This window comes from Poecile atricapillus, chromosome 12 (assembly GCF_030490865.1).
Source record: "Poecile atricapillus isolate bPoeAtr1 chromosome 12, bPoeAtr1.hap1, whole genome shotgun sequence".
NCBI lineage: Eukaryota > Metazoa > Chordata > Aves > Passeriformes > Paridae > Poecile > Poecile atricapillus.
Genome location: NC_081260.1, coordinates 15374788 through 15393309, shown reverse-complemented (window position 1 = coordinate 15393309; position 18522 = coordinate 15374788). Strand labels below are relative to the sequence as shown.

At 48.4% G+C, this 18522-nt stretch overlaps 2 protein-coding genes across 5 annotated transcripts in view; one reads left to right on the top strand and one right to left on the bottom strand.

The window, feature by feature from the left end:
* The window catches only part of SH3BGRL (SH3 domain binding glutamate rich protein like), a 30313-nt gene extending 30132 nt beyond the window's left edge, over positions 1–181 (bottom strand). Inside the window, exon 1 of the mRNA XM_058848082.1 lies at positions 23–181. Within this exon, the coding sequence (XP_058704065.1) occupies positions 23–67 (45 nt within the window). The 5' untranslated portion in view covers positions 68–181. The remainder of the gene's footprint in view (positions 1–22) is intronic.
* An 8667-nt stretch (positions 182–8848) lies between these two features.
* Positions 8849–17215, top strand: HMGN5 (high mobility group nucleosome binding domain 5). 4 transcript variants are annotated; one of them, XM_058848081.1, is made up of 7 exons: positions 8849–8984; positions 9496–9598; positions 10749–10778; positions 11446–11475; positions 11908–11958; positions 15167–15310; positions 16515–17215. In XM_058848081.1, the coding sequence occupies exons 2-7, from the start codon at positions 9584–9586 to the stop codon at positions 16560–16562; spliced, it is 318 nt and encodes a 105-aa protein (XP_058704064.1). In that variant the 5' UTR covers positions 8849–8984; positions 9496–9583; the 3' UTR covers positions 16563–17215. The 4 variants fall into 4 exon arrangements, with proteins under 4 accessions (XP_058704064.1, XP_058704062.1, XP_058704063.1 ...); XM_058848080.1 differs by lacking the exon at positions 8849–8984 and adding an exon at positions 9302–9344; XM_058848079.1 differs by lacking the exon at positions 8849–8984 and having other exon boundaries at positions 9300–9598.
* The last annotated feature ends 1307 nt before the right edge of the window (positions 17216–18522 follow it).

Genomic DNA, 18522 nt, shown 5'->3' with positions numbered 1-18522 from the left:
GTTTCCCCCGGGCGCCGCTTACCGCCGTGGAGCCGGAGGAAGAGGCGATGTAGACCTTGATGACCATGCTGAGAGCAGCGAGATGCGGAGCCGGGCGGGCGGTGGGTGTGTGAGGGCGGCTCGGGCGCGGGCTGGGGCTGAGGCGGGAGGGCGGGCGCGGGGAGGCGGCGGGAGCGCTCGCCCCGCCTCGCTCCGCAGCTGCCACCGCCCGAGCCCGGAAGGGCGGAAAATGGTTTTTTTAAAATTAATTAAATAAATAAATAGTAAAAAAGGAAAGGGAAAAAAAATAAAAAAGAAGAAGAAGAAAGAAAAGGGAGAGGAGGAGCGTTCTCGACGAGCCGCGCGAGACGTGCGGGGGAGGGGGCGGGGGAGCCATGGCGGCGGGGCCGCGCCGAGGGGACGCGGGGGCTCGGGCGGGGCAGCCGCTTCAGGGCGGGGGAGAGCGGCGGGGGGAACCGGGGGACACCGGGGCGGGAGACACAGAGAGGGAGGGAGCCAAGCGTGGGGGGTCGCCATGGTAGCGGCTGGTTCCCCTCAGTGCCGGCTCCCCTCAGCATGAGGTCCCCTCATGGCCGCTTCCCTCGCGGCTTGATCCCCTCATGGCCGGGTCCCCTCACGGCCGCTTCCCTCACGGCCGGGTCCCCTCACGGCCGCGTCCCCTCACGGCCGCTTCCCTCACGGCCGGGTCCCCTCATGGCCGGGTCCCCTCACAGCCGCTTCCCTCACGGCCGGGTCCCCTCACAGCCGCTTCCCTCACGGCCGGGTCCCCGGGACCGATGGCCCCGTGCTGGGCTCCCTCGTTCCCGGCTGCCCTCCAGCCGCTGTGGCCCTGCCCCGCTCCCGCCCCGCCCGTGGTGCGAGGGCAGCGGCAGCACCGCCAGCCCCATGTCGTGGCCGTTCACCTCGACCTGGGGCACCAGAAGTCAGGGGTGGGTGGCTGTTTCTGGGAAATGGTGTTTAGAATTAAGAATTTCCTTTTAAAATCTATTCCAGCGTGGAAGGTACTACCCAACTGATGTGTCATCCCGTGCCAAAGGACAGGTGGCATCCTGTGGAGTTATTCACATTCCTGCGGTTGTTGTAAACTAATCTCCCACACAATAAAAACGGCATCAAATCCCCCACATTTTTAATTGTTACAGTCATAGTGACACGTTATTGAAGGAAATTTATATCCAGCACCTGTCTCCCACTTGCCTCTGGTACTCCAACTATTACCTCACATATGTTGTATTATCTATTCCGATAGCAGGTTCACTACAAATGGAAAATATGTACAGTGATAAGCACAAGAAGCTGCAATTTTACACCTACAAGCTAAAATGAAAGCAAGATGTTTGTTCTGCTCTTGGTGAAAAACAAGGAGGTGTTTCTGAAATGAGTTTTCCAAACAAGCTTTCCTGTTTCAAATTATTATTTTTTTGGGAAAAAATTCTCTCTTTAAAAACCCATTGAATTAAAAAGTATTGAATTAAGTAATCTATATTTGCTTTATTAATTTGCCAATAGTAAAGGAAACTGTTTTGAGGAGGACATGCCTCAATTTGATATTATTTATGATACTGACCTGAATCTTTGAAGCAGTCATGAGTTTTAAGTATGTTTGAAAAAGCAATAAACCAGAATTTATTGAGGATGATGGTACGCCATAAAAATTCCCTGGTTCAAGGAATTTCAAAATTTAATAAAATAAATGGTGTACTTTCTAATCTGTTCAAAACAAACCGAGTTTAATCCAGGAGATTAAAATTCTTTAAGGAATGTTTCTTCAGTTGTGTTTGTGCAGCCTCTTCCCAGCTGCTTAAGAAACACCCTGGGAATTCCTGTTGGTTCCAGTGTGTAACCTGATTCACAGCAAGGAACGCAGGAGGGAGAAACCACAGCTTATCAGAAAGAAGGAAAAAATGCAGGTGGAGAAGGGGAGAGGGAGGGTCACTTGAACTTTGGGCTCCCCTGTCATGCTTCTGGCTGCCTGCCAGCTTTCCTCTCCTTGGAGACTTGGAATCAGCTCCTCAGAGGTGAGATTCACCTGGAGCAAGCTGCACCTCATCCTCTTGCCTCCTAAAAACACTGCTATCATCATTACTCTCAAAAGTGCACTCTAGGAGGCATTTTATCTTCGTGAAATGAGATTTATTAAGTTAAGAGCAATACACGAATCAGGTATCGTTGACACAACTTGGTTTTCTTGACTCATAAAAGTAAATTTTCTACTTTATTGATGGGAAAGTGCGATGTTTTCTATTCCCACGCTACTCCTGTAAAATTCACAGTGTTGTTTTTGTTTTCACTGTTAAACATTTGGGAAGCTATGAAACATCCTTCTCAATGTAGAACAAAACCTAAAGCAAAATGACCAAATTTTAGGTGCTCCCAAAAGAGCAGCCCAAGGGATTGGCCATCCCAGAGTCATCCTGGGATTTTTACATTAAAACACTGCCAGTGATGGCACAGATCCCCTTGCTTTTTCCTTCGAGCACAGGCAAGGATGGAGCCTTCTGAGTGCTGGCATGTTCATCTGCTTTAAAAAAGGAACTGCAGGAGAATCTCACAATGAAAGACACTGCAGTGTCCACTGCAAATTCCTTCTCATCCAAAAGGTCAGGAAGAACATGCTCCACAGCTCCACAGCTGCATTGTAATCACAGAGAGAAATTAATCCAGAATCCACCTGTGAGTAACATAAGGCTGTGCCAAGGTCCGCTCTCGGATCGTGCTTGTGCCAGAGGAGATGACCCGGATCTGTGTGAAATGGAGAAGGTGTGATGGGCAAGGGACGTCAGCTCAGCACTCTCAACAGGAAATCAGAAATCCATCCTTCATTCCCAGTCCCAGCCTGGCAGTAACTGGAGCCAAAGGGCAAACCGTGACTCAGAGCGTGTCTCCTGGCTTTGCCCGTGTCCTGCTACATCCCCGGCCGCGGGAGGTGGAAACTGCTCCTCTGCTCCATAAACTTTGTGGCAGTATGCCTGGAAGTCCAAGAGATCTTCCTCATCTGGAAGCTCAGCAAGGCCTTGATTTACAACCTTGATTTACGTGTAATTGTGGCAGGCACACGGGAGGAGGTCACTCCCAGGGCACAGAGCGGGGACCGAGTGCCACTTTTCACCTGTGCAGTGGAACCGGTGAGTGACATTTCACTGCAGCTGCCTTAAAACCGCCCGTCCCAGCTCAGACTCACAGACTCAGCTCAGCACCCCCAGACCCCCACAGGCCCAACTCAGCCCCAGAGGCTGAGCTCAACCCACCCAGGGCCGGCTCAGCCCCAGAGACTCGGCTTACCCCTCCCAGACCCAGCTCAGCCACAGTCCCGGCTCAGTCCCCCAAGCCCAGCTCAGCCCCCCAGGCCCGGCTCAGCCCCAGGCCCGGCTCAGCCCCCTAGGCCCGGCTCAGCCCCCCAGGCCCGGCTCAGCCCCAGGCCCGGCTCAGCCCCCTAGGCCCGGCTCAGCCCCCCAGGCCCGGCTCAGCCCCAGGCCCGGCTCAGCCCCCTAGGCCCGGCTCATCCCCCCAGGCCCGGCTCAGCCCCAGGCCCGGCTCAGCCCCCTAGGCCCGGCTCAGCCCCCCAGGCCCGGCTCAGCCCCAGGCCCGGCTCAGCCCCCTAGGCCCGGCTCAGCCCCCCAGGCCCGGCTCAGCCCCAGGCCCGGCTCAGCCCCCTAGGCCCGGCTCATCCCCCCAGGCCCGGCTCAGCCCCAGGCCGCCCCCAGCCCCAGCCCCGCGCTGGCAGCCGGGGCGCGCCCCCTGCTGGCGCTTGGCGGGACCGCGGCCGGGGCCCGGCCTGCTCCCCTCGGCCCGAGGGGAGGAGGTGGAGGAGGAGGAAGAAAAGGAGGAGGAGGAAGAAAGGGAGGAGGAGGAAGAAAAGGAGGAGGAGGAAGAAAGGGAGGAGGAGGAAGAAAAGGAGGAGGAGGAAGAAAGGGAGGAGGAGGAAGAAGAGGAAGAGGGAGTTGCCTGGGGCTCTGTGACACATTGGACGCCTGGGTGCGTCCACATTGGTGCCTTGGGGGGTGGGGGTCAGTAGAGCTTTCTAAGAACCATGGAGTCATTTAGGTTGGGAAAGCCCTCCAAGACCATGGATACAACCGTTCACTAACCCGTTTCACCAAGTGTCACATCTACACAGTTTTGAACCCTTTCAGGGATGGGTGACTTCACTGCTTTCCTGTTTTGAAAATAATCTCCTATCCAGAGTGGGGTTGGCCACACACAGTTCCTCACGTAGCCTTGAATCCCTGCTTTTCCATGTGCTCCAAACTGGCCATCCATCCTCCCAGCCCTGAGCCAGCAGCCAGCCTGGGCTCTGGCAAGCCCTGTGCCTGCTCCTGAAGGGCACTGAGTTACCCTGGAGTACCCAAGGGAAGTACACGGAAGGCTGCAAGACTACAAATACATCCAAGGAGTAGTTTCCCACTGACAGAGAATAAATCTAGATTAGGTACTAAGAAGAAATTGTGCCCTGTGAGGGCTGTGAGGCCCTGGCACATGTTCCCAGAGAAGCCGTGGCTGCTCTTGGATCCCTGGAAGTGTCCAAGGCCAGGTTGGATGGGACTTGGAGCAACCTGAGATAATGGAAGGTGTCGCTGCCATGGCAGGGGGTGGAATAAGATGAGCTTTAAGGGTCTCTTCCTGGGATTCTGTGATTCCACGAAGTTAAATATAAAGACAATTGTGTAAAAACCAGACTTACAAAAAATTCAAACCCACAGTAAGTCAGTCATTTTTCAGTCTTGGCAGGAGCAGGAGGCCTGAAAGATGATTTCTAATACCAGTCTGCCATGGAGGGCTGACAGGAATATTCAGAAAAGCCAAAATTGGGGCAGAAAACCACAGTGAGTTTTTTTGCATGTGTTTGTGGAGGAGGAGGAGGAGGGTGGGGAGTTCCCAGACAGGAACTCACGAGCTTGCCTGAGGATCTGTCTCACGCCAAAGCATCGGCTTGGGGTAGAATCAATGGACACAGCAAATAATAACAACCTAACCATTGCCAGATGGTCCTCCCTGCACCCCTGGAGTGGGTAAAACTGCTTCCACACACAGCCTCAGGACATGGCTGGTGCTCCCTGCTTTTACAATCCATTCCCAGGGAGACTCAGCAACTTAGAGGGTTTTGACCAAGAAAGCTCAGCAAAGTTTCAAAAACCATGCTACTTTTAGGACTGATTTGAACTTATTTTACTACAAATCTTCCCAGAAGACATTTGAAGATTCCCAGAGGATTTGGGGGCAAGCAAGTCTGTGAGCAGACCCTTTGAGCAAAGCTGACCCAGTCCTAGGAGACCCCAAGGACTCTGCAAAGTCTAAGACAGTGAATGCAAGGGGCCACCTCCAAGTATGTAAAAACCTCCATCACCTTATGGCAGGCAGCAGATACTGATTTGCAGCCCCATTTCCTTCCTTCCAGCTGGCTCCGAGCTCACAGCCAGTGGGAACTGCAGGTTTCTCATGGGATGGGCTGGAGAAAGGCAGGATTTAGTGTTCAGAGCACAAAACGTGTTCTGTGCAGCCCAGTCCTGTGTCAGAAGGAGCCAGGGCCAGACAAGGCTGTTGGCAGATTTTGGGGTTGTGTCTTCTGCCTTTCAGGGCAGCCACCCTTGAAGGCAGAGTTGAGCAAAGTGTCCTAAAACAGTGTTAACAGAACAACTATTGCTGTTATTTGGGCTGAAAACCTGGCATCATAGCATCTCAGGATGGTTTGGGTTGAAAGAGACCTTCAAGCTCATCCAATTCCATCCCCTGCCATGGGCAAGGACACCTTCCACTAGCCCAGGGTGCTCCAAGCCCCTTCCAACCTGGCCTTGGATGCGTCCAGGGATGGTGCAGCCACAGCTGCTCTGTTGTGACAACCTGTGCCAGTGTGTTGTAAGTGGAAATAGACATTTCCATTTATTTTTATGCACCAAATCTGTGAACAGTCCCCTTGCTGTTAGATGAGGAAACACATTTTCTGGTTTAGAACACCTGATGGAACTCCTGGAATGGAGTGCACCAGTTCCCAAAGGAACTGTCAAGGGAGTCCAGAGAACTTCAGTGTGAGCTCCTGCTTTGGGATAGATGCCTGAAGCTCCCTGGAAGTCATTCTTGTATCCTCCTACCTGTGTTCTGTGTTTAATACAATTCTGAAGCATGTAGTCACCCCCTTCGCTATTGAGGACCGGGTAAGAAGCTGTAGCTGAGCCAAAGGTTTTACTGAAGCACAGACTCAATGAGAATCCTAAATTCCTCATCCTCATCTTCCCAAATTAATAAGCTTTAAATGTTTTATTGAAATCAATACTGAATTTGACACATAAATCAATTTTTACCCAGGACAAACCACAGAATCACCCAGGACAAACTATAAAATTAACCAAGCACAAACCTCTTCTGTAGATCAATAATCCACTCATCCCAAAAGTTATATAAAATAAGGCAGAAGGACACTTTAAACACTCAGTACAGAACACAAAAATGTGCTTTGTGGTATTTTGCCACAAAAATATGTATTAATATTACTGGTCATATGTGCCATGAGTACACAGAATCCTGATTTCCCTTCCCCTGAAATCGTGACTGTGGGGCTGTTGCACAGTTAAATGAACCAGGCTGAGAGCAGAATGTGTGGAATCTCCCAACGTTCCAACCCCCATGAATTTTAGCACAAAGGAATGAGAAATGAACATGGATCTGACTGCCTGTTCCAGGAAGGTGAGAAGTCAATCACCCAAGGTCTGTTCTGCCTTTATTCAGGAATGTCCTGATCTACTTCAGTTCAAGAAGGTGGTCCAGGAAAACATTCCCGAGGTACTACAGATCTCTGATATCAGGAGCAGGCCCTTCTCCTTTGCAGGCCATTCCAAATTTTCAAACCATTCCTCAGCATCACTCTGTAAGCTCAGTGTGGGCTGTTCAGAGTGACCATCCTGTGCTGCTCACTTCTGGTTTGATGTAGTCCCATGTTTCTGTTTGCAGACTGGGTGGTTTTACCTCTGCAGTCAATGACTCCTTATAGAAAGAGATTTCGAATTTTAGCATGGAATTTTCTCATTGAAACAGTGGCACACAAAAAGAAGATTAATTTCTGATCTGTTGCTTTGATTTGAGATGATTTGTAAATTCAGTTTTGGGTGATTTTGTATTGAATAAAAAATGCCAGTTTGGGCAAAAACATGCAAGAAATCACATGTTGCAAACCGATGCTCCAGAAAAAAACTTATTATTCTCCTGGCTACAACCAGGTCTGCAATTTCCTGCGTAGTTACAGCCATTTATACTTGCAGCATAACAGCATCTCACAGCATTTTATCCTGTCTCTTTAGAGGGAATCATCTTCTCACTAGTCATTATTTAGGTCAGTTTGTGGTTTAATGTTTTTTTTTTCTTTTAAATAAAAGTGTTTGAGAAAATGTAAAGGTGAAAAAGAAGGCAGAGCAAATATAATGCAAAAATCAGTTGTGAATTTTAAATCTGTGCTTCACTTGCACATTTTGATCCAAACTGTTTGTTGTGCAAGTTGTTCAGGAGATGTTGACAGATCCTTCAATAAATTCCAGTTTCTCTTCCACAAAGACTTCTCCCATAATATAGAAAGGATGAAAGAGTAACTGCAGGGAGACAGGAGAAACCTCTTGAGGCAACTCAAACACAAACCTTGATGGTAATGGAGAACTCATAGACCAAGAGCTCTTGAAATGTTTCACCACGTTTAATTCGGCAGATGGAGAAAACTACTGGAAATGCTATTTAAAATCTTGATTAACACAGGAGAACTTGAAGGAGGTGTGATTGTATCTGGTTATATGGTTACACTGAGGCTGGAAAATGCCTTTACCATGATTCAGGAGGCCAGTCAGACGCATCCTTAAATAATTGGTGCGTTTTAACAAAATAATCATGGCGTTGATGGATCAACATTGACTGGAGGAAGGGGGAGAAGGGTGGCTCTGTGGAGGGAAAATTGCTCAGCTTAACTGCAAAGTGCAGGAAGATAATAAACTATTGACATCTCGGCCCTTGGAGAGGGAGGTGACGTAAAAAGTGACAAATCAAAAAGTCACCATGAATTTGTCAAGAATGGGGGAACAGCTGTTCAGGGAGCAGCACTGAAAGGGATCTGGGGATTACAGGGGATCAGGAGCAGTCTGAACCAACATGGTGATGCTGTTGCTGACTCTGCAAATGCCACGCTCAGATCTGTTACCTAATTAACCTGATTACTGGATACAGACCTGGGCAGGAATGCAAAGTGGAGTCCAGAGGAGACGAAGAATGACAAAAGCTTTAGAAAATATGGCCTATGAGATCATGGGGCCTTCAAGATTTTGTTTAGTCTAGAAAAACGAAGTTTTTGGGAGAAAATGATAATATTATGTCAAACAGCACAGTCTGTAAAATGTTATTGGAATTTGATGCTTATTAATCGTTCTTTGGATCTGCTGGACACAGCACAAAGAAGCTGAAATTCAAAAAGTAGAGTTTAGATGCTGGGGAAAACTTTGGGGGATGAAGGCCAGCTGGGTGCTGGAACTGGCTTTTTTGGGAGATTGCAGAATCCACTTTATTGTAGGTTCTAGAAAGGTTTGTCCTGGCTTTGGGCAGTGACACCTCAGAGCAGCAGCTCCTGCTCCAAGTCTTACTGCAAACGTTTTGGTCCTGAAGGTGGTATTAACACACCTCGTGCTTTCCCTTTGGAAATACACAAAATAGATGGTGGAGGCACTGCCAGACATTGCAGCTATGATGGAAACGAGAGCTGATTTTCCTTAATCCATGCCGAAATCTGAGACTTCACCTTGTGAACAGCCTCAGGCTCGCAGGCCCCGCTCCGGGGCCAACCTCAACAGCGTCAGCCGAGGTGCAACAGCCCAAGAGGCCACTCAGAGCCCCAAGTGCTCAGACAATCCCGGGGCAGTTAAACCAGCCGCTCACCCCGCGCGGGGCCGGGCCGGACAAAGGCCGCGGCCCCCTCCCTGCGCCGGCCGAGGCCACGGGCGGGCCACGGCCCTTTCCAACAGGTACCGCAGGGCCGGGAGGCGGCGGCGGCGGCGGCGCTCCCGCAGGCCGCGGGGCCGAGGCGGCCATGTTGTGGTCCTGCGGCCTGCGGGAACTTTCGGGGAAGTTTCTGGGGCGGCCCGCGGGGGGCAGGGGCCCGGGGGCGGCGGGCGGCGCGGGGCCCCGCGGCGGGCGGGCGGAGGCGGCGGCGCCGGGGCCGCGCTCCGGGCCGCGCACACGCGGAAAGCGCGCGGCGCTCGCGCTACGGCGGCCCCGCCCACGCCCCGCCCCCGCGCCGCTCCCCGCACTCTGATTGGCCGTTCCGGCCGTCAGTCAGCGGCCGGGCCCATCTCGCGCTCCCCATTCATGCAGTTTGGTTGCGTGTTGGTGTATTTTACTGTTTGCAATAAAGAGGGGGGGATTTTTTTTTTTTTGTTCAGTTTCTGCCGCAATTAACTCTTGGTCCCTTAAACATCTTCCTTTTTATTTTTGCTTTTTTTTTCCTGTCTATTTTTTCTTTTTTTTTTTTTGCAGGACGGTCGGAACAGTTTTTCGCCGCTTCCATTTATTTTTCGATATCTTATCTCTATTAGGTTTTGCAATCAACTATTAAGGTGCAACTATGCCCAAAAGAAAGGTAAGTACGAAAAAAAAATAATTAAAAAACGAGGGAAGGCAGATGGGGAGCGAAGGGGGAGAGATTAAAGCGGCAATCGCGGAAATTTAGCTGTAAAAAAAAAAAAATTAGCGCGCGCGCGCGTGTGTGTGTGGAGTTTTTTGGGTTTTTTGGTTGGTTTCTCTTTTTTTGCATTTTTAATTTTGGGTGTATGTCCTAGAGCGGAGCGGGGAGCGGAGGGAGAGGGCTCGGGGCGGGCAGGGCAGCGCGGCGAGTTCACTTTTGGGCTGTTTTGTTTGGGAAGGAGGAGAAGGCTGGAGCAGCAGTGTCTCCATGCTGGATTACAAACAGCCATAGTGCTGTGCTGCCCCTGTGGAGAACGCGGGGCAGCAAAACCCCCCCAAAACCTGCGCCACGACCCCTCCACAGCCCCCCACCCACCTCCGCCAGCCTTTTAATCCCCATCGCGCCATTCCCGGCTGGATTCGCCTTTAAATGTCGCCTCTTTCTCCTGCGTTTGCCTTTGTTCTCTTTTTTTTTTTTTTTTTTTTTTTTTTTTTTGCCTCCCACTTCTTGTCATACCAGATGGTTGTGCAATGGTAATTTGGGGCCATTAGGCGGCGCAGAATTTGAAACTGGCCTTCAAGGAAATCGGGGAAAAGGGATTTATCACCGTAATCAGGAACTTTGGGGCGGCGGGAATATGGGGCGCCCCCCCCCACTCCTCGCAGCGCGGGCTGGGGGGGCGGGGCGGGGACGCGGTCGCACCTCAGTCATCCAGGCCCCCGCCCGAGGGGTTTCGACCCGGTCCAGGCGCCCCACGGCCCCGGACGGAGCCGCCGGGGGCCTGGACCAAGTCGAAACGCCTCGGGCGGGCGCGATCGCCGCGTTCCCGGTTGTCCCTCATTGTCCTTGCGGGGCCCGCGGCGACCTTGTTGTGTGAGGGGAAATTGGCGGGAACTTTTCGAACTCGACGTGATGACGTAGCTTTGGCGGCCGCGGAGCATTGTGGGACTTGTAGTCCGTGAGGCGGCGGGGATTGGAGGAGGCCGCCATTGCTGCGGGTGGTGTTGGGGAACCCTGTGAGTCCCCCACGGCTCCCCTCAGGGTTCAGGTGGAGTCATAGGGGATGGTGTACCCTTCTCACCTCCGTGTCTCGCTTTCCTTGCAGGCTCCAGCTGAAGGCGAGGCAAAGGAGGAGGTAGGAGTCGTGTGTGATCCCCACTCCTAAGAATTCCCATGGAGTTCTGCAGAAATTAGGAAGCCCACGCAGCTCATGAGGGGTGTTCAGCCCCTGGGGGTGACCTGTGCCTGGTTTTGGGGTGCTCGGGGCTATCATTATCGCCTGAGGTGGCAGGTGACCGCCCTGAGTGGTTCTGGGGGTCCAGCAGCTCCCCTGGGCTGAGGTGAGGGACAGGTTCCAGTGCAACATGTCCCTCTTAGCCTCACAACTCCTGCAGGTAAAGAAACTTCATCCCTTACCATGTCAGCAGAGTAAATTTAAGGCTGCAGAGAACTGCTGAGCAAAGGTGCATTTCTAGGAAGTGATAGAATACCCTGTACCTACAAGGATCATGGAATCACAGCATGCTTTGTGTTGGAAGGATCCTAAACTCATCCAGTACCAGCCCCTGCCATGGGCAGGGACACCTTTCACCGTCCCAGGTTGCTCCAAGCCCTGTCTGGCCTGGCCTTGGACACTTCCAGGGATGGGGAGACATCAAGGCCCTCACCATAATGCCCATAATTTCATAAATCCTAGGATTTCTTTGGGGCTTCATGATGCCATGTTATTTTGGTTGGCAGTTAGGAGAAAGCTGTGCTTTATGTGCTGTCTGAATTTTACTGACATATCTTTCCTTATGCAGCCAAAGAGAAGGTCAGCCAGACTATCTGCTGTGAGTATCTGTATTTATCCTTTAATATTTTATCATTTGGGATAGGGACAGTTAAAAATAAACTATTGGGGGTTTTCCCGCAGGACTGGGAAAGGCACACTTAGAGTATTTAAAATTCCCGTTCCCCGAACAGCCCCACATCCCAGGTTTCTCACATGAGATATAACACCCATGTTAGTGCACATTCCATCTGGGCACAAGTATCCAGAGTTAAGGAATATTGATTTCAGGATGGATTTTTTCCTTGTAGGACTTCTCCATACAAATGTCTGTGCCTCTGTAAATCACCTGCTCTCTCCTTAGCCTGGTAATTTGCCACTTATTTTTTGCAGGGCCAGCAAATAATTTTCAAAAGTTACCAATACAATGCTTATAAAAATATAAATATTTATTTCTGGTATTCACCTGACTTCTTTCTTGTGTTTTTTGCAGAAACCTGCTCCACCCAAACCGGAGCCAAAGCCCAAAAAGGCAGCACCTAAGGTAAGGGTCTTGAATTGAAGTTATGTTTTCCTTCTCGAGATATTTACAGGGATAAACCCCCCACAATTAACCACTTTGCTTGTTCATAATTATCCTGAAAGCTTTAAGATGGAATTATGTGAGCTAAAAGAATGGGAAAGACATAATTTTATCCAATTTCTACTGAAGGAATGTGGTAAACTGAGCAGATTTGAAATCCCTTGCGGTGAGGCTTTGCTGCTGCTTTACAAGGCCATTCTGAAGTTTCATATTATGCATTGTTGGGAAAATGATGCTTGGAATAGAGATCAGAGACTCAATTAGAGGAAGCATTGAAAATCGTGCTTTTAATTACAGTTTCTTACTATATTTCTATTTGGAGGCCCTCTCTGCAGTTAGTTATCAGTTTATCACATTTTAATCACTCAGAGTTCTAGAGACCCTTTTGGCTGGATATTTTTGGAAATGTCAAAAACATAGGCATGTCTGACAGTATAATTAAAAAAGAAACTATTTAAAGCTCTTTTTTAGTTTGGAGCAACAGATTGAAGTTTCATAGGGGGCAGTTCTGCAATCCGTGAGGGATTTCTTTCCATCCCCTTCTTATCAGCATTCCCAGCCATCAGTTTGCAGTGCTTTTTTGTTAGATTTTTCTGTAAACATCTAGGATTTTGGAGCCAAAGGATTAAATCAATAAACACCCCAGCAACAAAACTTCAGTGATTTTTTTTCACCTGTTCTCATCACACATTTTTCTTGTGGTTTGGGATGATGAGGTGGGCAAAGCACAGAGAGGAGAGATGCTTTGATTGCAGAGGGAGACGATGGGCTGGGGAGTGGGTTTCTCCTTTTCCTTTGAAAGGGAATTTGCAATTGCCTATGGCCCAACAGACTTGCAGGTGAGGGAACTGTTTCCCTCCACATCCTCTGTGTGGAGCAGCAGAAGTGCTGTGGAAAGAGAGAGAACCCCATGTGTCATTTTGGGCTCAGCTCTGTAGTCTCAGTGCTGTGCAAAGTGAGGTTTTACCGTTCCATCTTTGCCATGCAGCTGGAATTCTAGACCACATTCCTGGCTGGATGGAGCACTGGACACTCTGCATTGCACTTCCCTCTAGTGGCTGGTGCCCCAAGCAGAGCAGAGCCAGCTGCTGGTGGCACACAGGGCAGGGCACCAGTGGATGATCCACATTGTTGTATTTGGGTTTTTTCCCAAGTTTGCTTTTTTATTTTCATGGAAGCATGGTAGGGGTTTAAATACTAAAACTGTGTGAACTGAATGTGGAAAGTTGTAGGAATAGGATGCAAGAGTTAAGGTCTGTAAGGGACTGGCAAAGCTTTGTTTGGGCCCCCAATGCACTACTGGGTGGTGTGGTCTCCCTTTGGGATCATGCAGGGATCCCCTGGGAGCTGTGCCTTGGGAATTGCCCCCAGCTGGACTTGGGAAGCATTGGTCCTGCTCCCGAGGTGCTGTTTGAAGCCAGGACACTTGAGCTGTGATTTTGGCTCTCCAGAGCTCCTCAAACTGCACCAACATCTGTGCAAAGAGTGATGGAGTAAGAATTGTGGAGGCATTTTTAATTTGTATCTGCCCCAAGTGCTTTACTTGTCAGCCTTCAGGATCTTGGAATGGTTTCCTGTGTGTCAGAATAGATTTCAACTGTTAAACTTTGCCATATTAAAAAACACAGAGCTGGCAAAGGAGTTTTGTCACTTCTATCTATAATGCAGGACCTGATTATTGAACTGTTGTTGCCATCTCTAGAGCAAAATTATTGATGAAAATTAACACAATGTTGTAGCTGAGGACCTGTTGTGTCCTGTGGGACCCTTTCCACTGAGTCCAGCCATGGAAGTCAGTTTCCCTGGATTCTCCTCCACTGCTTTCTGAAGAGGGACTTTTCCAGCACAGAAGAATTGGTTTTAGCTCTGTTAACACTGTGTTGTGGATATTTTTTGTGGGATAAGGGAACAGATAAGCAGTGCCATAGTACAGTTCTAATTCTACATCTCACTGCCAGACAGCACCAGGATACTGGGTACTCTCAAGACAGAGACTCCTGACACCAGACTGTGGGAGAGTTTTCCAGGTGGGATGAAATCCCTCAGACTGAGGAGTGAGAGGTTAGAGAGGAAAGAGACCCTCACTCACTGAACGTACTGATTCCACCTTAAATTTTCTGCATTAATGGTGGATTTTCTGTTAATTTTGGTGATTTTTTAATAAGAATTAAAATTTAATTTAAGAATTAGAATTCTGATTCTTAAATCAAAATTTAAGGGTAAAATCACTTTAGCCCTTAACACTCTGAGTTTGCCCTTAGCAGCTCATTTTTAAGGTGAGTTAACTTTGTGCATTAATAACTGAGGGAAGTAAACTTTTATTAACCTTTTGGTAACTTGTAGTCACTGAGACACATCTCCTGAGTAGATAAATGTATATCCAGTAATTTTCATTAATCCTCACTCAGCTGTGAGTAGATCTTGCAGGGTTTCTGGTTCCTCTGTGGGAAGTAGCTTAATCAAGCAAGGGGCTGAGCCAGTGCTGTTACTTATTGGCAGCAAGAGGCACATCCTTGGAAGTGAAACTAATGAGGGTCAGGTATTTGGGTCAGGATCTGACCTTGCCTATGGAAAATTATTACTACAGAAGCATCAGGTTTTGGATTCTGTTTTGATTTAGCCTGATCCATATATAAGAAACTGCACTTAAATAATAAATGCAATTCTCTTGTGGTTAGCAAAGTGATGCTGTTGAGCCCCCAGTTTTTCTGGCATGGAAGTGGTTTATTATCACAAGGAATATTTCTGGCAGGGAAGGGGGAAAGTCCTTTGCCTACAGCTTTGTTACAGTTTTCTAAGTGGCCATTAACAGCATGTCTGAAGTGTTCTGGTGTTTGCACATGTTGGTTTTGTTCTGTGGCTGCCTTTCAGCAGCAGGGCAGAAGTACAGGCCAGTTCAACATTTTTTAGCTAATTTAATTGAATGCCTATTTAAAATAAGAATTCTTTTAACCCTAGCCATGGCTGCTTTTATATTCTGCACTTTCCTGTACTACATTCAGGACACACAGAAGGAAAACATTTCCCCTGTGAGACTTCAATCTCATCTTTTTCTATAGGAAGTTTGGGGGGTGGAAGGAGATTATGCAGAGAGTTTTGGAGTTGAGAACATGCTGATGTACAAGGTGGAAATCAGGATTTAATATATCACTGTCTGTTTTCTTAACAGAAAGAAAAAGCAGCAAATGATAAAAAGGAGGACAAAAAGGCAGCAACAAAAGGGAAGAAAGGAGCCAAAGGCAAAGAGGAAACTAAACAAGAGGATGCTAAAGAAGAAAACCACTCTGAAAATGGAGATACCAAAACTAATGAGGTACTTTATCTCTACTAAAGCTGGGAGCAGAGCCACATGTGCTGGAAGTAGAGCTGCAGGAGCTCTGCAGAGAGTGGGGAATCACTGCCACAATGAGAGGACAGAGCAGCTGTGGTGCCTGCCCAGGGCAGCTCCCAGGGAGGGCCTGCAGGAATGGCCTTCTCCTTCCAGCTCCTTCCTCTCTGTGTGGGAACCCCTCCACAGGTGCTGTCTGCTGGCCCTGGTCCCTCTTGGGGCTGGCTCACAGCAGTGCCCAAGATTCGGGGAACAGTGGAGGGACATCATCACCCTCCAGCCCTGGGCTGACTTTGCTCATCCCCTCTGGACTGCTGGGTTCCTCTGCTGCTCAGCACGGGCTGGTGCTGGGCCAGAAATCTGGTTTTGAGTTCTACACAATTCTTTAAAACAATTATTTGCCTCAGAAAAATTCAACAAGAGATTTGCAAAGTAGACTCGGTCTTGTCTCTTATCTGCAGCCTCTTCCCACAGTCCTTGCTGTGGCAGCTCCTTACCTCAGCTGCCTTTTGCTAGGCCCAGCTGCAGGCTCCATCTGATGGATTGTCCCAGCAGATTCCTTGCTGATAGTGAAGCAGTGTTTCCCAGGGCTCTCTCTGCCTGTGGCACAGCCCAGCCTGTTGTGTTCTGTCACTGACAGTGGTGTCTCTTCATGGGTTGAGTGTCACCAACCAGCCAAGGGCACTTTATTCTTTCATTTCTAGAGCAAGATCAGGAGCTGCTTGGTTACAGCACTACATGGCTGATGTGCTTCAGAGGGGCTTTGAGGGAGCTTTGCAGCTTTGATGGGTTGCCTGAAAAGTAAAAGCACATTTTTATAGAGAAAGATGAGAAGTGATTCCCCAAAGTTTTGACGGGATTGTGGTTGATCTGTAATTCTTACACTGCTCCATGATGAGGGCTTGAACTTCCCCTAATATATAATTGATCCTAATTAAAATACATTCCAAACCTCTGCCTCTCTGCAGGCACTTACTCCAAAGTTACCTCACTAATCAATATTCCTGTGTTTTCATTTTAAGAATTATCAGCCCATTGTTGTGTCGATATTTTCTGTGCATTCCTGTCTATCCACTCAAAGCCTTGTCCATGTCTGTGTTAATAACCTGGTCTCTTTTTGATGCTGGTTAGATTGGAATCCAATTAGCATTACCAATAATATTTCTATTCTTCCCAACCCCTTTTCTAGGCACCAGCTGCTGAAGCATCTGACGATAAGGAAGCCAAGTCCGAGTAATGTTAACCCTGCCCTATATCTCCATCATTTGGTATCCGTACCTCCATGCTGTATTGTTAACAGAGAGGAATATTTTTATCAACTATTTTATAAATGCAGGTTTTTTTAGCATGAATTTAATTATGGAACATCTTCATCTCGGTTACTTGGGAATTAAATCCCTAACAAACAAAACAACAAAAAAAAAGTCATTGTTTTTAAATTTTGTGATTGTAATAGTTTGTATGGTACATGGAAAGAATAAGTGGTGGTAGCTTTTGACTTCTGTCAGTGTGTCCCTTTTTGTGTAAGTCATGCTTACAGACTTCAGATTTTAATTTTTCCCTTGTATGTGTTGTATGGTTTCTTAAAGTGGGGAGGTCTCAAAACAAATAACCGTGTGAAACATTCCAGTGGTTCTGTGGGTTGCTTTTATAAAGAAGGTGAGCTATTTTCATGAAAAAAAAACCTAAGAGCTGGAAATCTGTTGTTTCCCAAATGTAATTTTATTTTGTCAGTTTTGAAAAAAAAAAAGAAAAATAAATAAATAAAAGTGTAATCCTGTTTTTAAATGAAATACAAACATTTCTTTTCAAAAAGGGCAGGTTGGTTGTATGTACCCACTGTTAGGAATTTTGCTGGATTTATCTTAATAAAAAAGACTCCTCAAAAGCTGATTGTGGTTTGTTGCTTGTGCTGCTGGAAAGCTCCCAAATTCCAGGAGAGCTGCAGTGGGAGAGGGAGAGCCCATGGAGCTGGAGAGCTTTGGGCTTTTGGCTGGGGCTCGAGCCCCTCTCTGCCTCAGTTGTGTGACTTCCCATTAATCCAGGCCTTATTCTGGGAAAGAACTGGACCAGACCAGTGAACTGTGGTTAAGTCCCAGTTCTGTTACAGCTTTTTTGTGCAAACTTTATCAACTCCTGCTAAAACCTGCTTTTATAGGAAGTCTCCACATCCATGACCAACTACAGGATATATTTAATAATAAGAAAAATGTCTGCAATGCAGAAACCTTCTCTCTCCCATTAAATTGTTCCTCAGCCTAGCAATGGGAAATTCCAAGAGCTTGAATATTTTGTGTCCAAACCCTGAACAGCACCTCAGTGAGAGTGTCTTGGATTCTTGGGGTTCAGGATCAGTCCCTCAGGCCACTCAAGGATGTTTAAATGTGGATTTCCTTTTCCAGGCCTGAGGCACTGGGGATTTTTATTCCTGCTGCTCCACCTGTTCTGTACAAATGCTCAGGGTTAACTGGGCTCCAGCTTCCTCAGCAGTGACGGTGAGGGAGTTTTGAGGAGCCTTTTCCTTGGCAGTGTATTCCCTTAATCCAGCAGAGATTCTGGGGCATGCTCTGGTCTCTCTTCCAGTGGAAACTGAAGGGGCAGTAACTGGATTCCCTGTGCCTGGTGGAAGTGTGCTGAGATGTGGGCAAACCCAGGGAGACCAAACATCCCAGTGGGAACATGATCCCACAATAGTTCAAATGTCATCCTGACTGATGCTTAAAAATGATTCACTGAATTTCCAGCCTATAAAGACAGGCTGGGAGAGCTGGGGGTGTTCAACCTGGAAAAGGGAAGGCTCTGGAGACTTTGGAGCCCCTTCCAGTGCCTAAGGGAGCCTATAAAAAGGAGGGAGAGGGACCTTGTATAAAGGCACAGAGTGACAGAACAAGGGAAAATGGTTTAAATAGAGGTCAGGGTTAGATGGGATATTAGGAAGAAATCCCTGTGGGGTGGGGAGGTCATGGTACACGGTGTCCAGAGAAGCTGTGGCTGTCCCATCCCTGGAAGTGTCCAAGGCCAGGATGGATAGGACTTGGAGCCTGGGATACTGGAAGGTGCCCCTGCCCATGGGAGGGGGTAGATGATCTCTTAAGTTCCCACCAAAATCATTCCAGGATTCCATGATTCCATAAGTTTAGCCAGCAGTTGGTGAGAAATCCCAATGGGTCTATACTGCTCTAGGGAGAGAATGCATA